The sequence below is a fragment of the Ovis aries genome, chromosome 7 (genome assembly GCF_016772045.2).
Source record: "Ovis aries strain OAR_USU_Benz2616 breed Rambouillet chromosome 7, ARS-UI_Ramb_v3.0, whole genome shotgun sequence".
In the NCBI taxonomy this organism is placed as follows: Eukaryota; Metazoa; Chordata; class Mammalia; order Artiodactyla; family Bovidae; genus Ovis; species Ovis aries.
The window spans coordinates 25,467,860-25,479,570 of NC_056060.1; the positions used below are offsets into that span (position 1 = coordinate 25,467,860).

Sequence of the window (11,711 nt, forward strand, 5' to 3'; positions counted from 1 at the left end):
TTTTCCAAGCAAGAATACTGGAGTGGGTTGCCATTTTCTTCTCCAAGTGACCTAATTAAATATTATTATCATGTTTCAGTCTTAGTCCAGTGGGATGATGTTTGGTAAACCATCTTCCTGGGACTGGAAAAATAGATTATTTACTCCTTTATCTTCTTCCTCTTTCCAGAATGGAAAGTGAGGGTTTATTCATATAAGCCGTTTCAACTCATGCCAGGTGGTAACCACTCAACAGTATTGGTGACAGGAGTCAAGATTTTGTCACATGTTGGAAATAAATTTTATAAATTCATAGCTGAGTGTAGTTTGATTACTATGTGAGACTCCTCTCTCCGAAGAAGTTGCTAGTCAGCTAGTAGTTTTTAAAGTCAGTCTCCTTACACCCTCCAAGGTGAAAACAGACTTGGAGGAAAGGGATTCTAGGTTGATTGGAATTGATAGACAACCAGCTGTGTGATGTTTTTTAAAGATCACCTCTTTTGTCAGTCTTTATGTCTTCTGTATTTGCTTATTCTGCCATTTATGTTAAAGTTAAATTAGTAGTGTGCTGCTTTTGTTAGCACTATAATTAAATGTTCTTTACTATTAAATCAAATTTTATGTTTCTTTTTAAGATATAAATGAAAGAGACCTATAATTTCCATAATTTTCTTTAACTCTCTAGTGAGAATTCTTTAGTGAATTATTTGTTAGTGATCAATTAATTCCCTAACACTCAGAACCCAATTACTGACCATGCTTCAGAATGTAAAAGATTGTAATGTTTGTGTTTATGCAATTTTTAAAATTTAAATGAACTTTTAAATTTCAAAACTAGAGGATCATTTCATCCAAGGGCAAGAGCACTTTGGGAGCTTTGAGCTTTAGTCATATGTTTTTGATAACATACTATGATTAGATTTTGAGGGAAGTAGGTTCTTGTCAGTATCAGGAATGAATGTGTGTAAATAAATGATTAAAATAATCCCAGGGTTTCTTTATCTGGATTCTATTTATTGAGGAGGTAATCTCCTCCAGATCCAGTGCACCTCAGGCACATAGAAAGGAATGATACTTAACGTCTGTTCTTTGCTTCGGGAAGCTTTCCCTATGATGTCATAGTGAGGTTCCCTGCCCCCACATTTGTGTGGAAGCTTTTGCACACTAATAAGCAATTCCTGGACTGCAGGAGGGTGTCCAAGAATTCAGCTCAAATCTGACACTATCTTCTTGGAAACAGAATCAGATTCCATAGGTCAACTGCTCAGTTCCACAGAACAACCTCCACTTGAGATGCCAGGTACAAGCCCAGGTTGTCATCTGTGCTTCTGCCTGATTGGCTATAAATCAGAGCTTCCCACAATCCCTTTCTCAGGTTCAATTTGTTAGAATAGCTCACAGAACTTGGGGAAACCTATTTACTCACCATTAGCAACTTGTTACAAAGGATTTCAAAGGATATGCATCAACAACCAGATGAAGAGATATATGGGGTATAGTTCTTAACAAAGGAGCTTGGAGCCTGGTACAGGAGCATGTGGAGGTAGTCTGTTTCTGGGATATGGAAATTCTCCAAAAAGGACCAAAGATCTATCCTTCTGGGTTTTTATGGAGGCTTCATTACATAAGCATGATCGGCTCATTAAAAAGCTATACAAACCAAGAGAGTATGGTATTGATGTGAAGACAGACTGATGGCCCAAAATAGAGTAGGCAGAAGCAGACTCACACAAATTGTAAACCGATTTCTGTCAAAGATACATATACAATTCACCAAGAAAGAAAAGTTTCAAACAAATAACGCTAGAGCAACTTAATACATGTATGGAAAACAATGAGCTTGGACATCAAGCTCACTGCACACACAAAATTAATTTGGAGTTGGATCATAGATCTAAATGTAGCAGTTAGAACTATAAAGTTCCTAGGAGAAAACATAGAAGAGGTTTTTTTTTTTTCATATTTGGGATAAGCAATGATTTCTTAAATAGCACAAAAGAAGCTGTGATCATAAAACTGATAAATTAAACCTTAAGAAATAAAAAATCACTGTTCATCAAAATATACCATTATGAAATTAATAAGCAAATTATACACTGGGAAGGAAATTTGAGATTTCCTAATCACTCCTAATCACTTTCCTCATGAAAAACAAGTAAAAAGATTTAAATGGGGATTTCCCTGGTAGTCCAGTGGGTTAGGGCTCCTACTGAAGGGGGCCCCTGTTGGATCCTTGGTTGGGGCACTAAGATCCTGCAAGCCACTAAGCACAACCCCTCACCCCAAAAAGATTGGAACAGACACTTCAGAAAAGAAATACACAAATGATCGTTATGTTCGTGGGAAGATGCACATCATTAGTCATCTGGGAAATGGCATGTGACCATGTGTTCAGACAGAGCACACTCTCACCACTCTGCAGAACAGGCATAAATTTGCCTCAGTAAAACTCAGAAGGCAACAAAAATGTAGTACCCCCATGTATATATAACATCCTAGACACCAGACACTTTCATATATGTGACTTGGTTGCCCAGTGGATCAGAACTGTGAGAGCCTGACAAAGGAAGCAGCTGAAATACTGGGTTCTAAATTGGTTGATTTGCATATGAAAGGTGGCTTTGCAGGTAAGTCATTCATTATCTGTAGGAATGGGAGAACTCTGGGAGGCACAGACTCTCTGGGGTTGGCAGGGCCCAAGGTGTCCAAGCATCAGAAATACAAAAAAAGGCACGATTAACACACTACAGCAAACGTTGGTCAGCTAATGAAGGAACTTGAACTCTCTCATATGTTGCTAGTTTACATCTACCTTAGGATCTGGAGATCCTACTCGTAAGTGGTTAGCCAAGAGAAATGGAAACTTATGGACAAAATGATTTACATTAGAATGTTAATGGAAATGACCATAAATGAAGAAAAGTAATAAAACCTTTGGATTCTACACACACAGATAATGCAACATGCATGAACATTAAAATCTTAATGCTGAGATAGAAGCCAGATAAAAAAGAATACATGTCATGTGATTCCATTTTGATAAAACCTAAGGTAAAGCAAAACTAGTCTATGATGTTAGAAATTAGAAAGTGGTTGCTAACTATGGTAGTATTTGCAGAAGAGAATGACAAAGATTACAAAGAGATTTTCTGGAATGAATGAAGGAAACATTCTACATCTTGTTTGGAGTCCTTGAGTGCTAACATTTGACACAAATATTCAAGTCCAACACTTACCTTGCATTTTCATGCTTATACATTATATCTAAAGAAATATAATATACTAAATCATTCATTTGAAAGTTTGATTTTCATGCTATACTCTTGTGAACTTTTTGATGATTTTATGACATTCTAACATGAAATTGAAAGTCTATGTCTTAGCACATTCTCTTGTAAAATGCAAAATGGGCTGTGAGATGTGAGGAGAAATGGACACAGGAGAATTAAGATGGGAAGGAGATCTCCTCACTGTACAGATTATTTTTAAATAATTAAATTTAAAATGTATGAATGTATTATTTATTAACATTTCATGCAAAGATGGGCACAATAAAGAACAGAAGTGGTATGGACCAAACAGAAGCAGAAGATATTAAAAAGAGGTGGCAAGAATAAACAGAAGAACTATATAAAACACATCTTCATTACCCAGATAACCACAAGGGTGTGATCACTCACCTAGAGCCAGACATCCTGGAATGCAAAGTCAAGTGGTCCTTAGGAAGTATCACTACGAACAAAGCTAGTGGAGGTGATGGAATTCCAGTTGAGCTACTTAAAATCCTAAAAGATGATGCTATGAAAGTGCTGTACTTAGTATGCCAGCAAATTTGGAAAACTCAGCACTGGTCACAGGACTGGAAAATGTCAGTTTTCATTCTAACCCCAAAGAAAGGCAATGGTGAAGAATGTTCAAACTGTTGCACAATTGTACTCATCTCACACGCCAGCAAAGTAATGCTCAAAATTCCTCAAGTCAGGCTTCAACAGTATGTGAACCGTGAACTTCCAGTTCAAGGTGGATTTGGAAAAGGCAGAGGAACCAGAAACTAAATTGCCAACATCCATTGGATCATGGAAAAAGCAAGAGAGTTTCAGAAAAACATCTACTTCTGCTTTATTGACTATGCCAAAGCTTTTGACTGTGTGGATCACAACAAACTGTGGAAAATTCTCAAAGAGATGAGAATAACAGACCACCTGATCTGGCTCCTGATACAGCAGGTCAAGAAGCAATAAGAACTGGACATGGAACAACAGACTGGTTCCAAACTGGGAAAGGAGTACGTCAAGGCTGTATATTGTCACCCTGCTTATTTAACTTATATGTGGAGTACATCAAGTGAAATGCCAGGCTGGATGAAGCACAAGCTGGAATCAAGATTGCCAGGAGAAATATCAATAACCTCAGATACACAGATGACACTACCCTTATGGCAGAAAGCAAAAAGGAACTAAAGAGTCTCTTGACAAAAGTGAAAGAGGAGAGTGAAAAAGTTGGCTTAAAACTCAGTATTCAAAAAACAAAGATCATGGCATCTGGTCCCATCACTTCATGGCAAACAGATGGGGAAACAGTGCAAACAGTGACAGACTTTATTTTCTTGGGCTCCAAAATCACTATAGATGGTGACTGCAGCCATGAAACATAAAAGAATTATGTTGCATCACTTAGAAGAGCTAAGAAATGACACAACCAACAGCAGATGGCATTGACACATGTGCAACTCAGAATGTCTAACATGTCTCAGTCTTCCAATGCAGATCATGTTCCATTGGATCTTGCTATGACCAACTAGATAACATAAAAGCAGAGGCATTGCATCTAACACTAAAATAAAGCATGGTTCATGACTTTAATTCATAAGATTGTCTAAAATTATCATTTTTTACCAACAATAATACGAAATCTCTGTTATGAGGACTAGTTAGATAATCAAGTTAATTTTATTTTAAGTATTGTGGCAAACATTAGGAAGCAAGGTCCCTGATTATGTCTATAGTTATGAAAAAATAATATTTAAAAAAGTCTTTTGTGGCAATAAAGATTGTAATGTACCCCAAGATGGAAATTTTTCTTCCCACGTGTTTTTCTGCATATTTTAATTTTTTTTGAAAAGAGAACTTTCTTTTATCTGTTGTCTACTTGAATATGTGATTTTCAGAATATACATTTTATGCCTTTCTATCCTTTCATATTAATTTCTTATTTTCCTAATACAGTCTTTTCATGTATTCAGTTCAGTTCAGTTCAGTCGCTCAGTCGTGTCCGACTCTTTGCGACCCCATGAATCGCAGCACACCAGGCCTCCCTGTCCATCACCAACTCCCAGAGTCCACCCAAACCCATGTCCATCAAGTTGGTGATGCCATCCAACCATTTCACCCTCTGTAGTCCCCTTCTCCTCCTGCCTTCAATCTTTTGCAGCATCAGGATCTTTTCAAATGAATCAGCTCTTTGCATCAGATGGCCAAAGTATTGGAGTTTCAGCTTCAACATCAGTCCTTCCAATGAACACCCAGGACTGATCTCCTTTAGGATGGACTGGCTGGATCTCCCTGCAGTCCAAGAGACTCTCAAGAGTCTTCTCCAACACCACAGTTCAAACGCATCAATTCTTTGGTGCTCAGCTTTCTTTATAGTCCAACTCTCACATCCATACAGGACCACTGGAAAAACCATAGCCTGACTAGACGGACCTTTATTGGCAAAGTAATGTCTCTGCTTTTGAATATGCTATCTAGGTTGGTCATCTTTCCTTCCAAGGAGTAAGCGTCTTTTAATTTCATGGCTGCATCTGCATGTATAGTTATTCCTTAATTTCCGCTTCCTCTTTATTTTTATGTTCACAGCTTTGTGTATCTCTTTATTACTTTTCCCATTTGTCATTCCTCCCACCTCTTTTTTTCTGAACTGATTATAAGTTAGAATGAAATATGTTTGATTATGCATTGTTTTTATGTTTAAAATATGTGGTTAGTATTTTAATTTTTTAAATACAAAATCTGTCTCTTTAAAACAAAATCAAATCTACTAAAGTTTAAATTATGTTGTCTTCTGCTTAATAATATTAAATTGAAAAATAAATAGCTCTACATCATTGATGTGCATGCTCAGTCACTCAGTTATCTCTGACTGTGTGGTCCCTTGGGCTGTATCCCACCAGGCTCCTCTGTCCATGGAGTTTTCCAAGCAAGAGTACTGGAATGGGTTCCCATTTACTCCTCCAGGGCATCTTCCCAACCCAGGAATTTAACCCGTGTCTTCTACATAGGCAGGGATTTTTTACCATTGTGCCACCTGGGAAACCCCCATCATTGCTTTAGCAAAACTTAAAATGAAAAACAGAAAATATGAAGACTAAATAGGTTCTGTATGGAGGACATCTCCTCTGAGGTTTTAATCAGTCCTACAACATGCAGTTCTTTTTCTTTAGAAGGATTACTTAAAGGAGGCTTTGTGACCATCATTTATTTTCTCCTTGCCTATCCCTTTGTCACAAGAAGTTATGTTGAATCTAACAAAGTTACTATCTACTTGACCACATTATTTTCTTTCTTTATATACCTTGGATTTTCTGGAAGAAACACAAGCTGGAATCAAGATTGCCAGGAGAAATATCGATAACCTCAGATATGCAGATGACACCACCTTTATGGCAGAAAGTGAAGAGGAACTAAAAAGCCTTTTGATGAAAGTAAAAGAGGAGAGTGAAACAGTTGGCTTAAAGCTCAACATTCAGAAAACGAAGATCATGGCATCTAGTCCCATCACTTCATGGGAAATACATGGGAAACAGTGGAAACAGTGTCAGACTTTATTTTTTGGGGCTCCAAAATCACTGCAGATGGTGATTGCAGCCATGAAATTAAAAGACGCTTACTCCTTGGAAGAAAAGTTATGACCAAACTAGATAGCATATTCAAAAGCAGAGACATTACTTTGCCGACTAAGGTCAGTCTAGTCAAGGCTATGGTTTTTCCAGTAGTCATGTATGGATGTGAGAGTTGGACTGTGAAGAAGGCTCAGTGCCATTAAGAATTGATGCTTTTGAACTGTGGTGTTAGAGAAGACTCTTGAGAGTCCCTTGGACTGCAAGGAGACCCAACCAGTCCACTCTGAAGGAGATCAGCCCTGGGATTTCTTTGGAAGGAATGATGCTGAAGCTGAAACTCCAGTACTTTGGCCACCTCATGCGAAGAGTTGACTCGTTGGAAAAGACTCTGATGCTGGGAGGGATTGAGAGTAGGAGGAGAAGGGGATGACAGAGGATGGGATGGCTGGATGGCATCACTGACTCTCTGGACGTGAATCTGAGTGAACTCCGGGAGTTGGTGATGGACAGGGAGCCCTGGCATGCTGCGATTCATGGGGTCGCAGAGAGTCGGACACGATTGAGCTACTGAATTGAACTGAACTGAACACTAGTTTTCTCTTTTTTGAATTACAGTATAAAATATAAACCTCCCTTGACTTTCTATTCATTCAGACCTAATAAATATTCTCATTATTCCATCATTTTGTCACTTATGGAATGTTAATTTTAGATTCCAATAGAGAGACCATGTTCCTTTAACTGATATTTGAGTATTTACACCTAGGATATCTCTACCCTAATACTTCAATCTTGTTGGCATTCTAAAAATTCCCTATAAAAGAGTTCTACAGTTTAGTTAGCCTTAGAATTCCCAGAGTGCAGTCGCTGTTGCATCACAAATTGGTTGTTGTTTTCAAATGTTAAGAGGTCTGTCTTCAGAGAAGAGATATTTAACAACAAAGGTGGAAATAAAAAGTTATTGTCCCTTCTGTTAAGAGGTGGAGCTTGCTGTGTGAGAGCAATGTTGGATTGCTAAAGAGGTAGATATATTTGTCAATCTTTGTATTATAAGGAACAGGAAGAAGGAATAAATGGAAACATTTTATAGCTTTTCTGGTGGGACATCTGCTGTCTCATAATGCAATGGTGAGCTGTTATAGCAGAAACAAACTTTTTTTATTATTTGAAATCTGAATTCAATAATATGGTAACATCTTTTATCTGTTCTTAATGATATAATTCTTGTTCCTCTGAATATTTAGAATTACTTTATTGAGAATACATAAAACTTTTATTAAGATACCAGTTTTCTTGGTCTTAAATTTATATATCATATTACTAGAGAAGAAGTGAGGGATGTTAGATGGTAATCAATATGATCTGTTAAGGAGTCAATAGAAGAACATAAGTGCATGATAAGAAAGCCAAGCACAGTGGAAAAATCTGCAACCCTTAAGCTTTAATACTTAAAGTTTTCTCTTCTGTCCTAAAGACAGTCTTGATATCTGAAATAGTATGAAATAACCAGTTGTATAATAAACTGCAAGGTGCACATAACTTAGGAATAAGGACAGAGAGATTCCTGACTTACTTTTCTAGCAGCAGGTTTTATTATACACAGAAAAAAAATGATAAATATTTAAGCCAATGAATGCTAGGAAAAAAGGAAGGAAGGAAGGAAGGAAAGGAGGGAAACAGGAAGGGAGAAAGGAAAAAAGAGAGGAAGGAAAGAACAGAACAGAAAAGTTAATTTGGATTGTGCCATTTATAAATGATTGTGCTTCAGTTTTGCTTAGGAAACAACTCATGTGCTTGTGCATGTGTGCGTGTGCATATGTGCATTTGTATACATATCCGTGTGTCTATGTGATGTGAACTGCCTCTTTAATAATTCCAGGTTTTAGCTATATACAAAAACATCTGCTATTAGTTAATCTATTTGGGTTTATACCCACAAAATCAGATATTTTTAAATTTTGAATAAATATATATTACAGTGCAGTATTATCATCTAGTTCAAGTCTTCAAGTTCTGAAAATGTTTCATCCTCATGTACAAGCAACATGTGTATTTTATTTGTACATTTTAATATTCATTTTCATTATGACACTTTCAAAAATTGAATTGCAAAGAATGGGATATAATCATATATACATAGAAATTCTACTGTTATTGTTTTTGTGTAGGATGGGGAAATTTCTGCTCTACCCATCTTGAGTTCTTGTGGCTGGACTAATAATAAAATTTACACAAGGCAATTTAAACACAAGCATAGAAGTCTTATAGAAATGAGATTTAAACAACTGGCCAAAGTAGGTGCTTTAATACTTTTTAGATGAAAAAACAGGAACTTTGTAATAAACAGCACAAAGAAATTTAGGCTTTAGATGGTCAATTAGTAAAAAATCTAAGTGGAGTCGGGGTTTGGGGTAGAAACACAAAAAATAACAAGATTTGTTTATATGAGTTTCTCGCTTGAATTCCCTGTCTCTAGGGACAAGGGTGTCCTTTTACCCCTAGATGCAGGTGGTGCCATGAAGAGATTTGTTTCTTACTTTCAGGGAGACAGAAAAAAGCATCAGAGTGTCTCCCCTTGCATTGACCGTTTCTTAACTAACTTTAATTCAAAATAATCAGTATACCATTGAGGCACATTTGAGGTGGCTTACATTGGGACTTCAAATTTTCACACCAATAAATCATCCTGTACACTGGATAAGCACACTGCCAATTTAGAGACAATTGTACAGATAAGCCACAGATCTCAATTTCTCCAGAACAACCAGCATTCTTTTTATTTAGACCAAGATGATGGGTTAATATTCTATAGCGAAAAAGGAAATATTTTAAGTAAGCAGGTTTTTAAAAACTTTTTAGGCAAACATTCCCTAAGGTATAATTTACATACAGTAAATGTATTAATTTTTGTATAGTTAAATAGTTCAATAAATTTTTGGGGAAAAAAGACACTTGTAACCATTACAGACGAGATATGGAATGTTTCTTGCCTTAAAAAACTCTGCCATTCCTTTTTGCTGTCAGTTTCCATCTTACCACCTCCCCCTCCATTCAAATAAAAATTTGAAGAATTTTAAAAAGTTCATATGCCTCATGTGTATCATAAACAAATGCAGGGCAGGACAGAGGGCTGCATGAGAGAGCAGTTAACAGGAGCACAGGACAGAAGCAGAACAGTGTGGCTTCAAGACTTGGGTGTTGGCACTTAATGATTTTTAGAAGAATAAAGGCTGGAAGTGGCTTCCCCAGTGGCTCATGGGTAAAGAATCCACCTGCAGTACAGGAGACGTGGGTTCAATCCCTGGGTCAGGGAAGATTCCCTGGAGGAGGGCATGGCAACCCACTCCAGCATTCCTGCCTGGAGAATCCCAGCGACGGCGGAGCCTGGTGGGCTGCCGTCTATGGGGTCACACAGAGTTGGACACGACTGAAGCGACTTAGCAGCAGCAGCAGCAGCAATGGAATATCATAGATGTAGAATTCACAGTTTTTAGTGGGAGAAGAACTGGAAATAATTCTCTACTCTCCCATGTACTACAGGCACAGGAGATGAAGATAGAAAATAGCACAGTGGTGACAGAATTCATTCTCCTTGGTCTGACCCAGTCTCAAAATATTCAGCTCCTGGTCTTTGTCCTGATTTTAATTTTCTACCTCATCATCCTCCCTGGAAATTTCCTCATCATCCTCACCATCAGGTCAGACCCCGGCCTCACGGCCCCCCTCTACTTCTTCCTGGGCAACTTGGCCTTCCTAGATGCATCCTACTCCTTCATTGTGGCTCCCAGGATGCTGGTGGACTTCCTCTCTGACAAGAAGGTGATCTCCTATAGAGGCTGCATCACTCAGCTCTTCTTCTTGCACTTCCTTGGAGGAGGGGAGGGATTACTCCTTGTCGTGATGGCCTTTGACCGCTACATTGCCATCTGTCGTCCTTTACACTATGTGACTGTCATGAACCCTAGAACCTGCTATGCCTTGCTGTTGGTTCTGTGGCTTGGAGGCTTTGTTCATTCCATTATCCAAGTGGCCCTCATCCTCCGCTTGCCCTTCTGTGGTCCAAACCGACTGGACAACTTCTTCTGTGATGTGCCTCAGGTCATCAAGCTGGCCTGCACGGACACCTTTGTGGTGGAGCTCCTGATGGTCTTCAACAGTGGCCTGCTCACCCTGCTGTGCTTTCTGGGCCTTCTGGCCTCCTATGCAGTCATCCTCTGCCGTGTAAGTGGGTCTGCTTCTGAAGGGAAGAGCAAGGCGCTGTCCACATGCACCACTCATGTCATTATTATACTCCTCATGTTTGGGCCTGCCATCTTTATCTACACTCGTCCCTTCACAGCCTTATCAGCAGACAAGGTGGTTTCCTTTTTCCACACAGTGATCTTTCCTTTGATGAATCCTGTGATTTATACCCTTCACAACCAGGAAGTGAAAGCTTCCATGAGGAGGATATTGAGCCGGCATGTGTTTTTCTGAATAGGTTTTATAATATGAAGTCATGAACGGGAAATCCTGGCTGCAAATCTTTCATTCATTTAACAAATATTGCTTTTCATTGAGTGCCTTCCATTTTTCATGTACTACTATAACTATTGGGACTTCCCTGGTGGCTCAGACGGTAAAAGCGTCTGCCTACAATGTGGGAGAACTGGGTTTGATCCCTGAGTCAGGAAGGTCCCCTGGAGAAGGAAATAGGACCCCACTCCAGTACTCTTGCCTGGAAAATCCCATGGACGGAAGAGCCTGGTAGGCTCCATGGGGTCGCAAAGAGTCGGACACAACTTAGAGACTTCACTTCACTTTATTTTAACTAGTGGGGGAAATTTATGCATAACAAGAAAATACACTTTGTATGTTTAAAGAACATAAAAGAAACACCAGAATAGTTGCAGTA

At 38.5% G+C, this 11,711-nt stretch overlaps 1 protein-coding gene across 1 annotated transcript; it reads left to right on the forward strand.

Annotated features, from left to right (window-relative positions):
* The first annotated feature begins 10,354 nt into the window (after positions 1 to 10,354).
* LOC101123383 (olfactory receptor 4N2-like) lies at positions 10,355 to 11,293 on the forward strand. Its single transcript, XM_004010943.5, has one exon. It carries the CDS (start codon positions 10,367 to 10,369, stop codon positions 11,291 to 11,293), a length of 927 nt encoding a protein of 308 aa, XP_004010992.2. The 5' UTR covers positions 10,355 to 10,366.
* The last annotated feature ends 418 nt before the right edge of the window (positions 11,294 to 11,711 follow it).

Coding starts and splice junctions, on each gene's coding strand:
- LOC101123383 (XM_004010943.5), top strand. CDS start 10,367: ATGAAGATAGAAAATAGCACAGTGGTGACAGAATTCATTCTCCTTGGT.